The sequence below is a fragment of the Anopheles arabiensis genome, chromosome 2, assembly GCF_016920715.1.
Source record: "Anopheles arabiensis isolate DONGOLA chromosome 2, AaraD3, whole genome shotgun sequence".
Classification (NCBI taxonomy): Eukaryota; Metazoa; Arthropoda; class Insecta; order Diptera; family Culicidae; genus Anopheles; species Anopheles arabiensis.
The window spans coordinates 73,892,352-73,915,159 of record NC_053517.1 but is presented as its reverse complement, the minus strand read 5'-3'; the positions used below and the strand labels follow the sequence as shown (position 1 = coordinate 73,915,159).

The 22,808-nt window shown below is 44.0% G+C and overlaps 1 protein-coding gene across 10 annotated transcripts in view; it reads left to right on the top strand.

Moving 5' to 3' along the window:
• Positions 1-22,808, top strand: part of LOC120894890 (protein dead ringer-like) — a 105,485-nt gene that overhangs the window by 42,282 nt on the left and 40,395 nt on the right. For 9 of the 10 annotated variants that reach the window (XM_040297754.1, XM_040297746.1, XM_040297744.1 and 6 more), the window contains exon 6: positions 19,857-19,904. The exons of the other annotated variant lie outside the window; for it this stretch is intronic. In XM_040297754.1, coding sequence (XP_040153688.1) covers positions 19,857-19,904 — 48 coding nt within the window. The remainder of the gene's footprint in view (positions 1-19,856; positions 19,905-22,808) is intronic. 10 annotated transcript variants of the gene reach the window in all.

Sequence of the window (22,808 nt, the reverse complement as noted above, 5' to 3'; positions counted from 1 at the left end):
GGAGGGCGAACGACTTTGGGGGGACGGTGCCTGCGGGTTGAAACGCGCTGCCGATGCGTCGTGTTCTGGTGCAATATTCTAGCCCCTAGCGTACCTTTTCGAGCGGCCAGCTGACCGTGAGAGCAGAGTGTTTTGTGTGGCCAGGAGTTATGGTTTTAATTATCAACCGCTCAGCATTCTTTACATGTTTCAGGGCGGCTTGTATATTCGACGTATCGGTTTGTGCGATGCACTGTGATCAAAGTTTAGTCTAAATTAATTATGACTAGATAGCTAATCTTAAATTATATTGCATGGAAAAAACCATATGAACAGATAGAATTAATGATATTATAAATGATTATTATAAAAATATTACCATTACATCTTGGAAAATAATAGTCTAATCGTTGCCACTTTTTCAGATAGTTTCTATGTATTTGCTCAAATTGTTTCGTGATATGGAAAAGATAAAACATTGAAATCTTATCTTTGTTGTTCTACACGATTTTACACATTCTTTTAATGTTCAACATAGACACTTCCCTCTATTGTGTTGGTACAACCGTGAAAAGAAATTAAAGTACCCTCTCGCTTCGGGATAGCATCAGCCTCATCATCACCATTATCATCAACAGCATCGTCCCGTGAGCGGATAAACGCACTTGAGTGATTCTCACACTCCCTCACTCTTTCGATGCAGGCATGATGCGGCATGAACTGCATCACATGCAACACATATCAACGGGCAGTAAAAGGGCGCAGAATGTTCTCCGAATTTCCGATCCCAAATCCATCCGGCGAGCGGTCGAGGAACGTCTATATTTAGTGGCGGAATTAATTTATCGATTGTCACGGCTCGTTCCGTGCTGGAAAGCAACGCTTTTCCCTCAAGGCACGCCTGCCGTGCCATCGTAAAAGGATGTGCACACTGATGCCTCCGTGGGGAATTCATTTTGCTTGGGCCGTTTTTCCCCCTTTGCGCTGGCCTCCTCAGCGAAGAGTCTATTAATAGTGATCACTTCATCAATTTCCAATCAAAATTAATCGTCTTCGGCTAGCTTTCGTCTCGCTCGCTGCTGGGGCTCTCGGATAGTGATGAAACAAGGACGATCCCTCTGTTGCACGATTTAATTAGAGCTCGGGTTTTGAAGAAGATGCTGTGCTGCCAGCGATGAGTGTGAGGGTGAGATATGGCGAGATTTTAACGGCCCCGTGACATCCTAATGACATTCTGGCGGTGCAGCTTTTCTTGTTCCCTGATTCGTTTTGTTGAACGAAAGTGGTCGGGTGTCCCTGTGTCCTTACAGGAGCATGTCTTGTCGGGGTGGGATTATTGTCGGAAGCTTAATCGCGAACGTGAACAGCTGTATAGTATCATGTCTTAATTGTCTGCTAAACCCTCAGCTTGCTCTGCTAGACAAACTTTGGAGAGGCGTGATGTTGTAGTGATTCAATGTTAGTTTTGAAACAGTTTCTGTAAAACATAATCATCAAAGGGAGGTAAAATTTCTGAAGAATTTATGTAGCTAAAATCCATTAAAATATCCATCTAACTGCCTATTAAGGTTATTATTGTTTCGAAGAGGTCTCAAAAGACTCAAATTGAGCAAACAAATGAGGATAATGTTGCATTTGTTGATCATTGTTGATAATGTTGAACTTTAAATCACAATGTAACCAATAAATATATACTTAACTAGATCGACATTCGGATGAAAATAATAATGTTGTTTTATTTTGGAATATTGTTTACATCATATTGAAACGTCATATGATAGCATTTAAGACTCATTGACTGTCATCTCTCAGACCTAGTGATGAAGGGCTTCTTAAATAAGTACAATGATATTTATTTAAGAACATGTGTATTATTATTCCAAGGGCAGGAATCGAAATTTCGATGTTGATATTTTTCTCGCACCATTTGTTTCTGCTGCACGATCGCATCAATATTGTGTCTCCGCACGTCGACCGCATCCTTTGCGCTATATTTAGACCATTCAGCCGCTGTTTTCCCAAAATCTAATAAAACTTTGATCACCGCAGAGCATAGAAGGCATGGGAGCCGTCGACACATGTTTGCCATTACACGAGCGCAGCTTGACGATCGCGTTGCAGGCAAAATCTGCATCGCCGTTACCAATACAGCAGTACCAGTGGGTTGCCTAGCGGGCGTAACGTGCGCGTTCCAAATGACACACAGTGGAAGTGGATAGTAAAAGTTACTACGTCACGGGACCGATGTGAGTGTGTGTGTGTACGGATTTTACGACCTTTCCGACCGCCGGCTGGAGCGTACCATCCAAAAGCCGTGCGGTGACGCTGCCGAGGGACGACAATTTTCATTTGCGCCGATCTGCGTCTCCGCACCCGCATCTCCTGCCAGCGATCGAGCGTTCCTGTCCCCTTGGCAAACGGGCGCAGCAAATGTCAATTGTTTTTATGTCGCCGCCGAACAACTTGGCGCTGGAAATGTGGGTCACTGTTTCCGAGGAAAACGCTTCCGCCGCAGCTGGGGATGTAACCGTGATGGGAAAGTGGAAGTGGAAGGGAGGAAGGAAATCTGTGACGGGAAGGTGGCAGATAAAGGGCGCGATCCACAAGTCGATCGTACAGTGTTCTTGTTTTTTTTTTAGGTTTCGCTTCTCTCGTTGCTCCGGTCCAGCACGTCCAGATGAAACCGATTGTCTCTGTGTGTTTTAACGCCCGAAGCAAGCGAACCCTTGCAAGAAGCGACCGAGGAAAGGGAAGTGCAACATTTTCCTCGTTGGTGTAGGTCGCGTCGTGTTTTCGGTTGTCGCTGATCGCGACGCGCTCTCTTGCTGTGGATGGGACAGATTTTCCCACTTTTGTTGCCTTTCGTTTTGAACGGAGCTGCCGCCTGCCTGTCCCACATGCCGTGTCCCGTGGCTCGTTGCGTTACGGGCGAACGAGTGCGTGAATTTTATTGCCATGGATTATTATTATTGATGGTTCTTCAACGATGTTTGATGCTCCGATGTAAGTGTGTGTGTGTGTGTGTGTGTGTGTGTGTGTGTGATGTGTCGTTTGGAAAACAGAATTAATGCACACCAACATTTCACAGTCAATATTCAATCCTTGTCACGCGGGGGATGGTTGGCCTCGAATTGGCTCGATCACATTCAACTGTCCTTAGGGTCATGCCGAAAACATAGGGGCAGGCAATAATTGCGAGTGTAGGTGACATTGGACATATGCTGGGTTTATCGATACTTTTAAATCACACCACCAGCTTTTGCCAATTGACCACACACCGTCGCCATGCAGGGCCAAATGATTTCGTTCACAGATCGTTTTAACGATAGATCAAGATAATGATGTAGAAGATCGAAAAATAATATTTGCTCTTAGTCTTTGCGGGGAATTATACGATATTATTTATTATATGAAGTACATATTGCTTGTAGGTGGTTTTTAGAGTAAGAATAAGTACTGAAAAAATGTGCTAAATGCCTTTTTTTATTTGAATTGCATCATTTATAATGATTGGCTTTGAAAGAGAACGATTTGTCTTTATTTTAATACAAAATGGATTGGATAGTGCACGATTTGTCTTTATTTTAATGCAACACAATTATTCTTCATGTTTTTTTCAACGAATAAATTTCGCGTATACGTGGAAAATACACCGTTAAAAATCTTCAAAACACCAAAAAAGAAATATGAAAAAAACACTAACAGCATTGCACTGCTTGAATCTCCTCGGTATTACGAAACCATAAAAATATGTACTCACTCACCCGCCTGCGTCAGTTTTCCCCACAAAACATGTGGCTGTGGTTGGTTCGGTGGAAAAGTGGCCTGCGATAAGAAAATTCCGTACCCACCATCTACCGCTGGATAGAAATATTTCCACGAGTCTCTTGCGGTAGCGTAAGCGAGACCACCGTACACTGCACGAGTGCATGCGTTCTCTTTCTGCCGCGCACACACCGCTCCGCTGTAGCTTTATGTTTATGTTTAATCATTCAATATTTCACTTACACATACACACTCACATACACATCCGCGTGAGCTGCCGTAGTGAGAGGTCGGCGAATCTCTTCTCACGCCATGTTGCCCACGGTGCGTCAATGCTGCTTCTTCCCGCGCGAGTGAGCGAGATGAGTGCAGCCGCTCAGCGATTAATCATCGGAAAGAGACGACACGCAGCAACGCTGCGGGCGCTGGTGCGTATGCGCAAAGGAGAAACACGACGGTCCGGTTTTTTTGCCTGCATTTCTCCGCATTTTATCTCACACATAATGCCCCGTTAGTTTACCTTTGTGATCGAAAGATCGAGGATCGGATCGCTGTGTCGCTGCTGTTGTGCTGCCGCTGATCGTAAATGCGCTCGATGGCGGAACATCGTTGAGTTGGGCACGGACGGTGGTTTAGTTGTGTGTTTGGAACAAACGTTTTCGTGTGTGCACGTTTCACGGTGGAAAAAAACGCCTTTTGTCAGTATCAAACTGTAAGCAGGACGGTAACAGAAAAGTGTGTGCAGTGTGGTGTTGTGTACGTGTGTTTTTTGTGCGACCAAAGGATTGTTGTTTCGGCACTGCACGAAAAGGAAAACAAAAATGTAACAAATCAAAACGACCACTAATGAAGGATCCTTGCAGTCTAGTTCTTTGCGACAGTGTTTAGTGCGGCTTTAATTCTGAATTAGTGTGTGATTGTGTATGTACGTGAAGAGCGAACGTGTGGATGTTGAAAATTGTTATACGACGATAAAAACTCGTGTGGTTTTTTGTTAAGAAATACGTATTACTGTTGAACGTTTTTCGTTTCGTGCCAAATAATTGATTGATCTCTACAAAAGAGGGCTGTAAAGTGAAGTGTGTCTGGCGTTCAGAAACAGGACTGAACACGTTCTAAACTGTAACTGGTTTTATCGTCCTGTTTTTATCAGAAAGAGTTGTCCGGTGGCAAGTGTAACTTTTACCATTTGTGTGTAAAGTTTGATGTGTATCGCGAATTTCACGACATCGTTGAGTGAACACGTTTTAACCCGTTTTTAACGCGCCTAGAGACTGTGCAAGGAAATCAAACAGCAGTTTTTTTTTATCGCCGGATCGCCGTAGCGACGGCATTTGTTCATACCAAGCATTTGTTCCCGTCCAAGCGTGCATCGAATCAGTCGGTCAAAATGTTACCCGTAGACAACCAGCTCAGTGAGGTAGGAATTTAGGCAAGGCTTAGTCACATTTCGTTGTATTTTTTTTGGTACCTTTTTAAACGTGGCAACATGTAAGCTTGTGGTGACCTTGTGTACCCGTTTGTCGACTCATTTACTTCTGTGTGATGGCACATCACAGTGTGCCATAATATTTCCAGTGCGCTCCTTCTTCTGGTTGTGGTTCGTTACATGCGTGTTTGTGTGTGTGTTTTAGATCGAAGAAACAATTGAAACAAAGAGACGACAAGTAGATACATTGCAAAGGAATTAAACAAAGGCGAGAGGAAAACAAAAACCCAAAGCAACTCGAAACAATCTTCAACTTCTCTGAATGCAAATCGACTGGCTGCCCGTCCAGCTCGGCTCGGGTTGAACGTTCCAGAAAAAATGGTTGACGAAGGATCTGTACGACAAACGAGCCTCTCGCAGTTGGCAAAAGGCAAAAGGGATCCGTTAACCCAATGCAGTAGTGATCGGTGTCGCCATCGTCGGTGTCGCCGGCTTGAGTCATAAATATTGGCCGTCTGGCAGGGTCTGAGGGCTGATGGATCGATCGCTGTGGAACGATTCTGTTCGATCCTGATCCTTTTCATGGTCACTGACACTGGTAGCGCGGTTGCAATTGTAATATGAGCGCACTTTACGGCTCGCATACGCTTGCTGCCTACGTGACTCGGGATGCAATAATTTAACTTTTATTGCTTGAAACTACTTTGCTGGATGAATTTCCGTTTGCAAGATCTCGTCACTCATAAAATGACTTAAACTTTGTATTGAAGCACAGCATTTAATGAGCAATTGTTATTTTTTCTCGGGATATTGTTGTATTAAAGAGGTGTTGAGCATGTCGTGAGTAATGGTCCCTTTTTGTATCGCGTTAGGATTACAGACGTACCATTAATTGCACAATAATCGTTTCGAAAATGTAATCTCACGGTCATTGGAATTTCCATCAAACAGATCTTTCCTTATCGGAGGTTTAACTCCACAGCGTACCCACACTCCCTCATTCAACCCACAATCCGTTATCCTGGTGATTGATTCATACCACTTTTCCAATACATTGCTACAGCAACTTTCCACCAACTCGGGCACAAGCAAGGAAATCCGTAAGAAAACACATGAAAAGCTATCGCTAGTACGCACACACACATCGTACCCCACGACGGCGGTATATGCGCTGTGTAAAGTTAATGTGACAAATCTCTTAATCCTCTTCGATCGCTTTGTCGTGTCGTTTTTGTGCCCATAGTTCGCTCGCACAAAACCGTACCAACCTCCTGCCTACTCGAGGTTGCGGATGCTCCAGCTGTCGGTTGACTTGACGGCGAAGGAAGCAATAGCATAAAAATAGCATCACATACACCCAACAGTCGCTCCTTCTGCCTTCATTTGTAGCTGTGTACTGTGGCTGTGGTTTACTTTTCCTTTCGGGGTTTGTGTTTGTGTGTGTGTGTACCTTCTTATGTGGGCTTTTGCTTTGGGAGAGGAATCAAGACAAGACACAAGCACACGTGTTGTATGCGTGACTGTAGGAAAAGGCTCTCTATCTTCGTTGGCACGGGTTTTGGCCGGGTCTGATCCAAGCATCATCGGTTGTCCTTTTTGGGAAAACACAATATTAAACGCTCTAATCTGCCTCCTCTCCTGTACGCGTTAGACGTTTGGTAACGCTTTCCATTCCCCGTATACCAAATGATTTCCCCGTTGCTGGGGGTAAACAGATCTGTGATGGCGACAACTTGGTACTGCTGCCTTTCGCTCGATTGATGTCATTCGATGGGGCGATAGGAAAGAAAACCGATTCATATACCAACCACCACCACCTGTGCTACCTGTTTGAGCCGTTTAAATGCCCTCTAACTGGGCCGGTTACTGTGCAGGGCAACAAATAGACGGAGCAACACAAAAAAACACCACCCCACACACTCATAAATAAAAGGCGATGATACATTACAGATTTATTAGATCCAAACACAATACACTAACTGGAGGTTTTGTACTGGTGCACCAGCGCCTTCAATGCGGGGATTATCTCTTAAGGGAGAAAAAGGAAAGACGATGAGGTATCTCGTAAAGGTGATGGTGGACAAATCACGCTGATTGAAGACGATTTATTTCAACCGTGTAGATCAGTTGATGAATACAACTCAATCTTTTCATACACGAAACGGTACCTCTAAGATGGCTTAATATGTGACCGAAGGTTGTGTCAAAGGGGGTTGGATTCATTCAACTTTTCTATCTTCCATCTTACATGGAACATTTAATTGGGAAATCTTCTTTGTGGAATGCAACTGTTTCCTCGTTTTTCGAAGGGAAGTATTTGAATCTGAAAATGTTTGATTAATTGCGGGCTGGCGATCGGCTGACAAAAGCTGACAAATGACAACATCAATCGTAAGCGTACGATCTTTCTTGGAAATGAAGAATGGTTGCTACCGTTTTTATCGTGATTAAGTATTTATTATTTAAAAAAACACGAAGAGAAGCATAAAACCGACATACCGAACCGTCTTTTCTGTGCAGCTTTTCTTTTAATGTATCGCTCACATAAATAGTGCAGCAACATTCCACATTATCTCTATTACCAAAAGTGTTTTGTTTGCTTGCTCGAAACTAAAAAAAAAGGAATTTAAGTTGACATTTTCTTGTTGCTGCAGCTTTATGCTAAATACTTATCCCACAGCATTGTTAAATCGGTCAAAGGATCAATTGCCCAGCACAAACTCCAGGAAGTGATCAATTCAGTTGCTCCGATGTTCGATCCCTTGGCCAAATCAACACCAACCGACATCATTCATAATCCGGAGGGAACAAACAGGCTCGTCCAGCCGCTGCAAGATCGAGATGTTTCAGCATCGATCTTACTTAAACTCCCGCTGCGTACATGCATTCCCCCACTCCTCCCGTTTGCCGTTACACAGTTCCCGTTACATATGGCATTGCGTCCGTAGGCCCACAAGACGGAAAGGAAGCAGTAAATTTGTCTTCCCACTGCTCGAGTGAGAGTGCGAAAGAAACACCAGCAAGATAATAGTTTTTGTCAATGAATCCAGGATACACTCCCACTGCACGGGCGCATGAAATGATGATATGCATAGACATTCGGCCCTTGGCTTATGCGTACACAGGATACACAGCCAAGACAACGTGTGTTAAGATTATCGCAGCGGTTTCCTAGCGTTGTCGGTCCTTCCATTTCAAAAACATTCTTCATTGATTCCTGGTACTGGTAGGCGGATTGGTGTAGGGTATTGTTGGGCCGGGCTGAAAATGAACCATAAGTACGGTAGCGTAGAGCCGGGCCCAAAACCCAAACTGCATCGAGATCGGCGTCACATTTTTATTGCCCTGAACGATTGCTCCTTAAGCCTGATCGATGTCGCCGGGCTTCATATTTCGCCCGGTGCACAAATCCTTCCCAAGGGGTACAGAATCCATCGATCCCAAGCCTGTCCCCGTGTATTGGGCGAGCAAGGACGATTTGGTTAGAGCTGTCTGCCGCATGTTCGTCGCATTAAAATGTGCCCCTTTTAGGAAAAAGGTACCTTCCTTCTGCGGCCAAAACTTGTTCATCATCGTCCATGGGTAACGATAACGGAATGGTACAAGCACATGTGTGTTGTTCTTTGCACTGATCAAAATGGGAAGATCTGGGTGAGAGATATTGCAGAGAGGCTTAAAGAAAATATGAATAAATTAACGAGTAGGCAACGAGCAGTCCCCGATTGCAATGGAATTTAAGGACATTTACCAAGGCCTGCAAGAGATAAAGTAAAAGTTGGCAGAGCGATACGGCAAAGCGGAGATCAATAATAGCAGAGTGCTGTGTCATAAGGGGCTGATTCACTGGCGATTAGGAGGATTGAAAAATGGTCATTAAGTGTAAATATATTCCGTAATTATATCTTACTTTAACATTCATATACGCTCTTTTACTTTGTGTGGATATCATATAATACACCGATAGCTTTTCCTATAAACTGTTGATTGCCTCTGTGTGCCATACGATGTATGATTAACTTATTCCGGATAACAAACATCTTTTGCATAGCCACAATGTAACGGTTGATAAAAAAAAACCCAGACATTTACGCTCTTCTCAAGCAACAATGTGCTAGACATCGCATAACACTTCCATCTGAATCGTGCCGTCTGATCGTCTATGAGTATCGTTTGTTTTACGCTTTTGCCCTCTTGTATTGTCGTTTCAATCGGCCCATATTCACGTTTTTATGGGCCGTTTAAAATCGCATTTATTAGCAAATTATTAGCAATCCGACTGGGTGTCGCGACTGGCTGCCGGTTGGGCACATCATCGGCAACAATATTGAACCTGACCCGCGAGATCGCGGAGGCAATAAAACTGTCCCTTGCCGCGTGCGCGCATGTTCTCGTCCGTCGTCCGAACGCTTACCGGTAGCAGATTAAAGCATACTCATTTTACGGCTCTTTTGAACATTTAGACAATCTATCCAACGGTCCGTGATGCGTTGTTTGTCCGCTGGGATGTATGCAAAGATATCGCGCGGTCGGGGTCTGCTGGATTCGGTGGCGACAGGCAGCTGAAAAGCGGATCGAAAGAGTGAAGCGAGTTCGTGCATCGATTTTCTACTACTAGTACCTCATGGACCTCATGGCCATGGAAATGGTCAGACGTGTGTGTGTGTGTGTGTATACACGGGATCCAGACACTGCACCTGTCGGCATCGTCAGAAGCTACGAGACGCATCCGCTGCATATGAGATGTAGGCGCGACCCCTTCGTTGTCCAATAAAATATAGTTGATTAAATTTTGAATTACAATGTTGCGTCTACGGACGGCTTCTTCAATCGTTGCAAAAACGCTGCACGAACCCAACCAAGCGCCAGGAAATGGGTAAGCCCGATAGGTCACAACGGCGCTCACGTAACCTGTACGCGGGCAGCGAAACGGTCGCTTTTAACGATTAATAATTCAAAAATTACCGCAGTTGACGCGTTGCGGGTGTTTGCTGGTTGGCATTTTTGCGTACATTAGTACAAACTGGCCAGATCTATAGAGAGTGAGAGAAAGAGAGAGAGGGAGGGCTCGTTGCATGATTAGATGCAGTTTGCCAAGGGCGCAACCAACTACACTAAACCGTTTGGTTCGAAAACAATTCGATTAGCGGAGGTAACATTGTCTGGCACATAATTCTGTGCTGGTGTGTTTGTGGTGATCGGTCGACCGTTTTAAAAGGGTGGAGTAAAAACTACCATCACAATCAGGAAATCGTTCGGCTAGATTTATAATCATCTTGGGAAGAGTTCACCTTGTGCGATGTATGCCGCGCGCACCATTCACAATTCGACATTCGAGGCGGAATTTTATTGATCGTAAAAAGTTTCTAATTATGATTTAATCATATGTGTTTGCCTATTAAAAAGAGTTTTAAAAGAACAAAGGGCGTTTGCTCATGCCTTACGAGGTTTGGCGTCATTTACTAGGTTTCAGGGGCATATACTTGTTTTTAATCATTCATTTTCACGCTAAATTTTGAAATCTTTGAAGAACAACTAATAAATTGCTCAACATTCAAGAATGTTACAACTTATTGTATTGAACAGCTTGCAGGATTTATCGTTTCTTCCTTCCTGTAGTAAATTGTTCCCTGTTGTTGCTAGCGACAAAGTAATAAAGAAAAAAAATCAACGTTTATGCTTTTCCGGTCGATGGGAAAAAGCGCCAAAACAAAAAGATGGAAAATAACGCCGAAAATCCCCACCATGGCAATCACAACAACAGCCACCACCGGAGTTGTACCAATACATGGTGATGGTTTTATTGAGGAACCTGCCGTGAGGCTGGTGGTTTTTTTGCTGCTGCTGCCTTTGTTGTTGTTGTTTTGAGTCTATTTCCCCCCCTCGGTCGTTCAGAGCGGTGTTTCGGTATTTCCAATGGTCTAGATTATGTTGTCGCTTTGTTCTGCGTTGTCTACTTCTTCTACCCCGTGCCCATTGCTTTTGCTAACCGGGTACCGGCAAAGAATGTTTTTCTCCCTTTGTAAACGGAGCAATGCAGCTGAGAAGCTAAGGACGTTATAAAAACCCGGGGTAAGGGTTTCGGTTCCCTTGGTGGCCGCCCTAATCGAATGGTCCATTATTACACACTTACAGATGGGCACGCACGCACCACCTTGGGTGTCGGCATTGTCCTGGAATTAGGTGAAAGGGAATAGCAAATATGAGAGAGAATAAAAAAAACATATACAGGGGAATACCTGTTCAAGGGTATTGACAGGATCTGTCTGAAGCGTAAGAAACGGACAGGAAACAGGAACATAAGGTCAAACATATTTGCCATCACTAACACCACCACCAACCAACCAACCAACCAACCCCCAGGTACCAGCATCATTATCGAGCCATGAAGAATCTGTTTTGACTTGTTGCACGCGTCGGATCGGTTGCGCTGAAGGGCCTTTCTTCCCGGCGAAACTGAGGAAGGCTCATATTCACACCGGCTTGTGCATTATGTTGGGCGTTAAAAAAATGGGGGCGCACACAATGCTCTTAAACACGGCGTGTTACAACGCCGAAAAGCCGGTTAATACTTTTATTGTTAAAAAAGTGAGATAAATCGATGCGAAGAGTTTGATGGTTAGTGTACGGAGCGTATGGGTGGGATTTACACGATTCCCTCGGGATAGCAAAGCAATCGAAACCAACAACTAAACCTGCCTTTCTTGTGCTGAGTGGGGGGGAAAGGATGAAGAAAATTCAACGATAAACCGATAAAATCTATTTTTCCCACAAGAACAACGCCCATTTCGAGTTCGCTTTGTCTTAATATGTTACTTGTTTCAATTTTCCACGAGCAGAACCGAGCCCATTTTGGGAAGTTTGATTTTATGGCCACTTTAGCTGCTTTAGCTCCGATTGTAACGACTGTTGATGGCTCCTGTGGTGAATAGGGCGTACAAGGGGTACCCGCGGGCGCGAGTTCTAGTTAGCTTGCTAAAAAGGCCCACTGACGGGTGTAATAATCCGCCATTAGTTGCGGACCGCCGCGGGTTCTTCCCTGCCGGCTGTGGTGGGCCGAGGCGTTCTCGCGTGTGCCTTCTCGGCGGGTGTTCCTAGCAGCCGGGAACAGAGGATGCTATTTCCGTGTCCGAATGCGCACCGCAGGCGTAGACGAAATCAATTTGATCGGATATTAATTTCATGAGCTGTGCTGTTGTTATTTCTTTCTCCGTTTCTATTGGCCTTTCCCTTTGTACAGCGATCATTTGAACGATCGCGCGAACGGTGCGGAGTACGGATGGTTGCTCCGTGTGCTCCGATTCCGATGCGCCTAGTTATGGTTGATAATCGGCTCGCGACTCGGATAATCGCCCATCCCGACGTAGGCTAGACGAATAAAATTGATCCTACCCGGGAGAGCCCAAACTAGCCGTCAGTAGAACATCCGGGCCACATGAGGATCCTATCCAAAGTAAGAAGCATTAGAAAACATTAGTGTTGTGTACGGGCACAGAATAAAATCGATGTGGATAATTGAACCTTTTTTCCATTTTGGGTTGTTTTGCGCACGCCTGAATGATGGGTTAAGCATATCAATTGGTAATGGCACTGGTTAGGCCTTGTGGCGTGCGGAAAAGGGGCCCCTCGTTCCGGGGTGAAGACAGCAAAAGTTAACATGATCCTAGGTGCGGTCCGAATTTTACCACTGGAAGCTACACGGCAGAGGAAAAACGGGAAGACGCGTCATGATTTGCGATGGTTTATGAGGAGAAAGATTCAATTGTGATGATGCTGCGCAAGTGTTTGGTGGTGGTGATGATGATGGTAGGATGAATCGGGTTGGCTCTCCGCTTGCTGCAAGTTTCGTAATTGATATCCACCCATTACTAGGATGTAGCTTGTTTAGGAGGATAGGGCTATCCAATTTCAAATACGTATTTCATTAAGTTTTTTTCCTCTCTCGGCTAATTCGTTTAATGCTCTGGCGATACGTTGGGTCCGTGAGAAATGAAAAAAAGAGGGTCGGATACCAGCAATCAACAGCGAAATGAGCATTGATTCAATTTTTTTGTGGGGCCCAAGTACACCTATGATGGAGTTTAATATTAATTATTTTGAGTTAGCCATTCCTGACTCGGCGGACTTTATGGGACCATAAGATTCTACACGTGTCTTTGGAGGTACGCATGCATCTCGCATATCTTTCATTTGTTTTTATGTTCGGTCTTTTTACGACTGATTCGAGCACAGACCAGGGACCAGCTCAAATTAAGTCTCATCGGAAACGATTCCATTCCGTACGCCTTATTCATCAGAACTCGACGCCAGGGCAATGGGGATCTCTATAATACCGAGCCGAGCGAGGAAAGCGAACAGACAGATGGGAGGAAAATGTTATTAATAATTGTAATAAGACATTTTATATCCAAACGTCAAAACATAACCACGGAACATCATCGGTTGATGAGGAAGATCGCTTCGCACGGGAATCGACGCCACGGACGAAAGTGATGACCGAGGGGGGAAACAGAGCGAGTGTGTGTGTGTGTGGAATGAAACATTTTATAAGATTCATTTATCATTATGATGATTTTTTCGCGCTGCTCGGACCAACAGCGTACGTTGAACGAAGGCGCACGGGGTACATTGCATGGGGCTGTGGGGAACGAAGTCGAAGGAGGGCGAGTTTACTGCTTCGCTTCAATACTTGTTCGAAATCATGCTTCCATAACCAACTGGCAAGATATGGCACCATTCAAGCGGACATTTACACAAAGACAAGGGAAACAAAATTCATCATTTGCTTGCTTGTTTACTGGACCAAGCAAACGTTTGGGTCTTGTCTTTTTTCTTCCTTTCATTAAGCGACTGTTTGTCTTTGGCTTCGCCAGTCGTACGGATCGATCAGGAACCTACAAAAATCGCAAAGGAATGGGTTGATCGGTGTAAAATATCAGCATAATTTGATTTCTTCCATCGGGATGAACGGTTTGGGATACCATTCTGATCAGAAATTTAATTTTCTTCCTTTCCTGGTATTGTTGAACTTCCTCGAATCGCATTTTATGCTGATGGATGCTTACTTTTGATGCTTGTAAAATATTTGCCTGGTTGTTACGTGGAAAAAATACTTGCTACGTATAATTTGATCTTTTTTGTTATTATTTTGTATGAAATACAAATTTTGAATATATTTTTTATCATCCTCGATGCATTAAATGGCAGGCAAAATAAAAAGTAATCATTTTAGTTCTTCTTTTCTGTAATTGCCGTGGGGTTCAATACCATACAGATTGATGAAGTTAATTAATTGCACATTTTGTAAAAAAGCGGCAACGCCTTCTTCATAAAAACAAAGTCAGCGGCAAAGCCATATGATTGATATGGAAACGCAAAATGAAGGGAAATTAAATGAGACCCCTTACTAAAATGATTGCAAACACATACGCCACGGAAAGCAAGAACTGTTTTATGTCGGTCAATATATGCTGTTGGTTGTGTGTGTGGTTTTTTTTCCCAACGATGAAACCCAAACAGAATACAGTCGATCTGACAGACCGCTGGCAGTTGCAGCTAGCAGCATGTGCACTGGGTACGCGAGACGACGAACCCTGACCGGCGAGTGGAGGTTTGGATTTTGATTAATTGTAGAATAATTACAGAGAATGAAATGGTGCGTAGTCTCCAACATCTTCTCCGTACGCCGACCGGTGTACGTGTACCTCATACACTGCTACAGTTTTGGCGTCCTGCCATCGAGAGAACCGCCGAGCTTTACTGAAGCATGGTGCAGTAACTCACGGCAACAAGAATTTTGATTACCAACTTTTGGCGGAGCGGTACGCGGCTGCCGGCGGTGGACGGCGGTATAATTAAGGACATCGATCAGTGCCTGTGATTCTTGCGGGGGAAGAAGGCTACGATGTGGGCCGCGCGTTGGAACCGTCCTTCGATTTACCGGGGGACTATATTAATCATAAACGCTGGTGCGTTCGTGCTTGTCTAGCTAGGTTGGAAGTCAAGCACAGAACCGAAAGGCCTCAAGGCAATGACAGATACAAGACCATAAAGTTCACTTGCGGCTAGAGTGCTTGAATCAATCGCAAGCGTCAGCAAGCGAAAAGAAAATCAACTTGCCCGGGGCTCCAATGCGTTCGAGTGTTTTAATTTCCCACGGTTTCCTTTGTGCTGACGATGGTACGCATGGGAGACTGTGGTGGTGTTAATTTGCAATTTTGATTACAAGAGGATCCGTGGTGAAGTGTATGTGTGTGCGGTACGCAAAATGGTCTGCATTAGCTGTTCACGGCTCACGGAACATCAAATCGATGCCAAGCCGGTGGTCAAGAGTCATCATCAATCCAGTTGGACCTCTAAAACAATGTTGGCCTATGAAGTAGTTTCCGCTCTCCGGCTGAATCACTACAACACCACTTCTATTACGCGGTTTGAATTTGATTTCGATTTATGGGCAGCGTACAAATGGGGTTCATCATCATACATCGGATCATCCAAGGTGGTGAAGAATAGGGCGCGCGCTAGCGCGTGGCCCAACGCAAAGTATGTAAAAGGCCCCTGCTTACAACACGCGAGATCCTGTGTTTATCCAGAAGCACACGCCCAATCGTCAAGAGCCGGATGGCGTAACGGGTTCATCCGAAGCTCGATGAAGCACTTCGCAAAAGGGGCTCAAAATTTGAATAGCCACATCCTACGGCAGCTCGCAGCAGATCGGGGAACGCCAGGCCCTCCCGAACATCTTCTTCCAATGTGGAGATGCCGTGCGATTGCCACGAACGTATTCGATTCGATCGCGGTTTATAGACTTCAATAAATTAATATCCCAAGCATCGCCCGGAAAGTACATACATTCGTTGCCACAAGTGCGCGTGTTCATCTTTGTGTGTATGCGTACACTTGAGCTTACTGAGGTAAGCAGGACGGTCGAAAATCTGCTGACTCATGGTGCGCGCACGCGTAGGCTTTGCCCAATCTTTTGCCCGATCATGCCCAACCTCTTCACGGCTGGCCAATTGAGTGGCGAGATCTTCCCTGAAATGAAGGTAGGATCCCGTTTTTCGACGTCTATCCTCACAAACACACTGACGCATGATCGGTTTAGATCACGGACGGCCTTCTGGGTGCTTTCGGGCATTGGTCGAATCGAAGAGGTTACAACGATCAAAACATCTATCCCGATATCATAGACGCAATATCAAAAGCGGAAAAGTGGCTACCCACCCAATTTTAGCGTTCTCGCCGTAGGCAAAGCTCCCCAAGATCGACTCATCGATTGAAGTGATAGTTTTCAGACGCACCTTGAGCATTAAATATAAACCCTCTCGGAGTGAGCGTACAGCACCGGGAATCCTTTCTCCACTAGCACGAACTGTTGTGTATGCGCACTGATAGAAGAGGTTTTGATCATCCAACACTTCAAAGTTAACCGATGATAGCATCAGTCTCGATGGCCGGATGGGCGCGTGGTTGCCGCGAGTGTCAAGTGGTTATTTTTCGAGGTGCAAGAGCAGCACTGTGGCGTGCATTGGATTCTTGCTCCAGCGTTGGCTTCTTGACACTCGTCGAGATATCAGCCGGGGAAGAAGCCACTTTTCGTCAGGTTGTAAATGGTTTTGGGCTTAGTTTGTTGGAGAGGTCGTCTGTGAATGAATCTGTGGCGACGAAAGGCCAAACATTTGAACAGCTGGCCAAGGAAGGCACAGAACCATTACATTGAGCAAGCAGTTGAACGATTGCTCGAGTGTGCTCTGAGCGAAGAACGGTAGCACAGATTTAGTTGGAGAGCCTGGATAGTCTAGTCATCAAGAGGAACAACGGCAATCTTTTAAAAGAACTTCGAAAATGTCCTACCGAAAACAATATTTTATAGAAAATTGAACTAAACATGAGGTTGATCATGTAATGTTGCCATTTTGCCTTTGTTTAAAGAATGTGAAATCATCAAGATTGACTTCCCCACTTCAATCCATTGAATTGAGTCTGTGTGATTCCATTCATACTGCTCGCTTGAGTTGAAGCAAAAAACGAGCCGACATAGAGGAGTTATTTCTCAAGCGTAAAATAGCGTCTAGTACTAGCCAATGCTAGTGCAGACATTCCCACCAAGTGCGGGAACCAACGGGAGCTTCGGACTCATTGACACATTCGCAACAGCGGAGGTTAATCAAGGTTGCTCCCAATTGGAGCCTGACTCGCCAACTGATTGCAACGCTGCACTTTAACCGTAGCTTTCTGAGTGCATATATCCAGGAAGCGGAGATTAGCACAGATGCAGACAGGAAAGCAGAACAGCAGATAATCGCCCAGCCTGGTCTACGGGACCGGTTGATGTCTTCTATGGGTAGCTCTCACGTTGGTCGGCGAATGTCTTGACAGATATCCAGCTGTGTTCACAAATCCACTAGAAAATGTGAGACAGTGCGAAGAAATAACCACAGGAAAAGAGCACCCGACAAACCCTGGACAGGGCGAGAAAGAGATGCATGAAAAGAACTGATCCAACGCCTCGAAACCCTTCCCGACGCGGCGCATTGTCACTTGGCTGACGCTAGGCAGGGTGATTTCCACTTCCCACTTGGCTTCCAGATAATGAACATAATAGGCGAGCCATAATCATAATAATTTGCTTACTGAAATACACATTAATTATGGTCGTGAGAATATCCTATAAATTATGATCGAGAAGCCAACAAACTGGGATAGCGAAGGAGAAGAAAAAAACCGAACGCGAACAGATTCGAGCACTTAATTGAATAAACATCGGTTGGGAGCATCAGTAGGGAAAAGCGATTGACTCCGTTATCGTCAGGCAATGTGAGAAGTATGCCTCTGCGTCTCTCATTTTGTCCTACTGTCTGTTCCCACTGCCTTGTTCTATATACAGTTTCTTTCCCACTTTTCAAACGTGCGGTGGATTAGAGATTTTATTTGTGATCAGACGGCTTTAGGGGATAGCGTGATGTTAAAACGCAAATGTTAATCTACGCTGAAGGGCGTCTCATCAAATCGGGATTAACACGACACGAAAGCGCTCCTGCTGCGTGAAATCATGCAAGCATTGTTCGGCAACTTGATGGCTGTTGGTTTTTGTTTTGTTGCATCCTGAAAAGGACGAAACACGGGTTCTACCAACAACCAGCAGACTGAGCTTGTTAATGTTTTTCAAGGTGATGAAACAAATCAAAAGACCTTAATGATCAAACTAATCCGTTAATCTTTTACGTGTTTTATAAACAGGCCATAAAACCCCTGTCATTTGAAAAATATAAATGATCTGTCTCTCTCTCTATCTCTCTCTCTCTCTCTCTCTCTGTCTCTGTTTAAACTTATTGAGAAACAATGGATAACCGAATATAAACAGATTTTTGTATTATTCTCCTCAACATCAACATCTGCCGATATTACAGGGTTTTGCAGTCGAATAGCCAATAAATTTGTTGTTGCATAGGACCTTTTGTTTAGATCATGACACGTTTCACTACTGTTGTTATAACTTCCTCTCAATGCAAACGAGAAGACAAAATATCTGTAAAACTCAAAAATCATTTAATAAAGTTGAACAAATTGATGATCGAAACATGACAAAACGATAGAGGGATCTTTTACTTCTCGACAGATTGGACAGACAATTACTTCCAACTCCAAAGTGTTACAAACTATGATACGGCTTGACACTAATAAAATCAGCGGTCAAATATAAAAAAGCAACACAATACACAATGAAATGTGTGTACGCCAGACACATTCCCCAAGTGTTACGACTCCAACCGGCAAACGGCGGGGATGGGTCGATTTTTATGACTGTAAAATTACTAACCGTACAGCCCGGTCCCGATATCGGTCCGGCAACAAGGCTCGATCGAAGACCCTCCTGTCGGATGTCTGTCCACTTTTAGCCCCCGCTGATGGGTTTCGGGAATAAAAACAAAATCGTGTAAATTCAATGCATCGATTGTAAGGCTAACCTTGGTGCCGATTATGTATTTCGCATCCTTCACGTTTTGCTATAATGCAATATATTTGATGTAGCAAACGGGGTATGTTTGTGTGTGCATAAAGTTGTAAAATTTATTCATTCCGCTTTCCGGGAACGTCCGCCAGCAGTTGGTGTGTGTTCCGATCTTTCGCTTGATCGTTGAGCTAACGAAGTAAGCGGATTGTGTCTGGTCTTTTTCATCCTTTATCAGTTTTACCACCAAAACAATGGAGTGCAGTTTCATCCTGCCGCCTGTTGTAACAATGTTTTAAAAAGCGCTTCGGTAAGGATCGGTAGGATTAAACAAATTACGAGCTTAAGTTTGGTGTGTGAAAATTGTACCATGTGATGTGACGATGTTTTGCGGCCATTGGGAAGCACTCAATTAATTTTATTACCCTTTCGGCAAAGTCAATCATCAAATATGATCCCACCAAAATTTGAAAAGGTGTTTTTTTTCTTGTATCGATTTAAGCCGATTGCAAAATGATACATCGATGGTGTTAAGATGATTATATCTACTCACATGATACATATTATGCTTGGCAATTATAGGCAGATGCGTTACTGCAATGTGAGTGAGTTTATAAAGGATGTGTGAATAATCTTTTTGCTAATGTTTTTATTATGATACACAAAACCAAAGACAAATGTAGATGATTATGCAAATGAGTTTATATTAATCGAAATTTCTTATTTTCTTTGTAGGTAAGCCACCAACACAAAGCGCTAAATCGGAACAGTGTATGGCTAACAGTGAGTAGCGTCGTATGATGATTGAATGACTTTTAGAATTAAGCGTTCGTGTGACTACTCCTTATTTATTGAATGAAATTAACTCAAATCAAAATTTTGATACAACAGTATTCCAAACATTTTAACGAATTTCACAAACTTGGCTGACTCTTAAACTACACAATTTCCCTCAATTTTTTGAGTGTGGCAGCAAGTACGCAATTTATCCATAATGATGTACGTTTTCCTTTGGCTAACCTGCTCGTACCAAGAAAGTGCTGTACCTTATGAGGCTGCAGTGGAGTATAAAAATATTAATTTATTAAACTTTTTATACGTGCAGTAACAGTCTCGAAGCACCTCCCCCTTCCCTCTCTGACTCCCCTCACCGTACGCGAGTGAGAGGCGTGTCAAATCCAAATCAATCTATGTTGTACATTTATATCCGTCCGTCCGTTCGCCCCTTCTGTCGGTTCTGGGCCGATGGTATTGTTGTAGCTGCAACATCGTGTTGCCGGCCAGAGGAACACGATTCAATGATGATGAGAGAGCCCCATAAAAAAACTTTGGTCACACTGTGATGGAAGGGAGCCGAGCAATGTTAAGCTGTGCAAGTTCTGTGCGTTTACGAATTATAAATATCAATATATTTATCTTTACATGTAAGTGAAGATATATAGTTAAGTTCTTTGTTGCAATATGTAAAAAAAACAAGTGTGGTTATACAAATTGAAGTACAATCAAAGAATTTTTGCATAACAAATAACGAATACTACTCTTAAAGTACAACATATTCGTTAAATAATGTTTGAATATTACCGAATATTACTAACGTTTTGTGCAAATGTATGCTAAACGTTGGCATACGTGGAGTGTAAAGTATTTTAACACGAATCTGCCACCCGCAGTAAAGTTCTCACGTGCTGCACCGTGCACACACCTGTCCCGGCGGAAGATGTTGCTGTTCGTTCTTGCAAGCCCCCGAGAGCTGCTAGCCGCTACAACGTTGCACACCGCTCAGCCGCATCAAGAATGGATCATAAATCACGGGCAGCGGAATCGAGCTGCCCGCACCGGTCACGGATGCATTAGATTTGCTTTCAGGATACGTCGTATATAAAACCACCTTTCCGGGGTGGTGCACTTTTGAAAATGAACGATTTTACGAAGCAGATTGAAGTCATAAATTTTGGAGTGTCGTAGTTGAGTCGCCGGTTGCGTTCTCTCGAGCGCAAAAGAGTTTAATTGCGAAGGAGAAATTTGTTGAACCCTGGCCAAGTTCTATGACGCCCGGAGGTCATAATGTATGTTCGCTACTAGTGCGTCTCTACTGCGTGTTTATTAATGTTAGTGCATTATTTATTAAAGTTGCTTGTGAGATGAATGATTTTTATGATGAAAAAGTAAATTTACTTTCATATCAATACATAGCCGATCGTAGCTCTTTGTAAGCACTAAATGGAAAACCTTTCATTCCTGTTTTCATTATTGTGTAATGCAACTTTCCATAACCATCCATCCCCCATTAGAGTCCCTTCTCAATCAATGAGCCAGAAAAAAGCTTGCAAATCAACAATCGATGTCTTTTCATTCACTTTTTTATCATTCCTTCCTTTACATATCGTCTATGCGTGAAACGATGATTGATTGCGTTTATTATTACTGTACAAGATGTTGAACCGTCGGGTCGATCGGATCGCTCAGATCACAAACTTCCAAACGGTGTAGTGCCGAGCTGGAGCCGAACATTGCTTCTTCTGGAGCTGCCGTGGCTTCTGCCTCCATCGACGATCACTTTAGACGATCTTGAAGATGAGCGCAATAATGGTGCGCTTTGATCGTAATCGTTAGAGAAGAAAAATTGAAGCAAGCCTCTTTTTTACCATTTTTCCTCACATCTTCTATTCGCTGCAAATTGCTGTTGGTGCGCGTGTGGGATGGAAAGAGCCGTCGTTGGATCCGTTTAATTGAGTGAAGAGGTTGGAGTGTTGAGTGCGCTCTCGCTCCAATAAGGGTATGGGGATAACGCATAGAAACGATGATAGGGAAGAGTTTTGTTCCTAGCTAGAAGCACACGATGAACTCTCGATGGGGCTAAAGCCATGTCGTGCAGTTAGCAAAAGATCCCCCCCCCCTTTATCCGTCCTGCCCGTATGGGACTGGCTGGCACGAAACGTAAATGATCTCGTTATAGGCATTAAAATCATAAATTGTATTAATACAAATTAATTTTTCGTGCTGTGAAAAGGCCTTGCTTGTGTGCTGGATGCTTTTTTTTGGTCGCTGTGGTAACGACATGAGGATCTCCCGGCACACCACTCTCACCACCGATTGTTCAGGATGATCGAAATTAAATGATTGATTATTTTACATGCTCTGGCAGTACGCCATTAGAAGAAAGGGGAAGACCTGATCGTTAGACAATCTATTTCAGGGCTTGCTGGCCCGTCATGGAACGCTTCTAATTGACGATGAAAATAGTGATTTGATCTAGTTAATGATGCGCTACGATGTAGGGAGCAGTGCTTTCGCGATTTCGAACCAGGAACTACTCATGATCCATTCAGTAGTGAGCGTCGGGGATAGTTCATCGAGTGGAAGGATGTGAGTGATGTGCGTGGTATCGATCGTTGCTGAAGAAGAAAAAATCCCAGTCGCCACAAGCACTACCATTTCTCCTAACACTGGTTTAGTTTTTGTTGCTACCACCGAAAGGTTAGATGGGCATAGCTGACAAGAACAACTACCGTTAACTTTCCTCAAAAATCCAAATATACACTCGACTTGGAAAGTGAAACAAAAAATAACTAGACACACGATCACATTGACTGCATACCATTCCGTGATGCGACGACATCAACCGAAGGTGCTAAAAACTATGGCGCATCCTTCCCCCCTCCGTTCTGCCGTAATCGGATGTGTGTT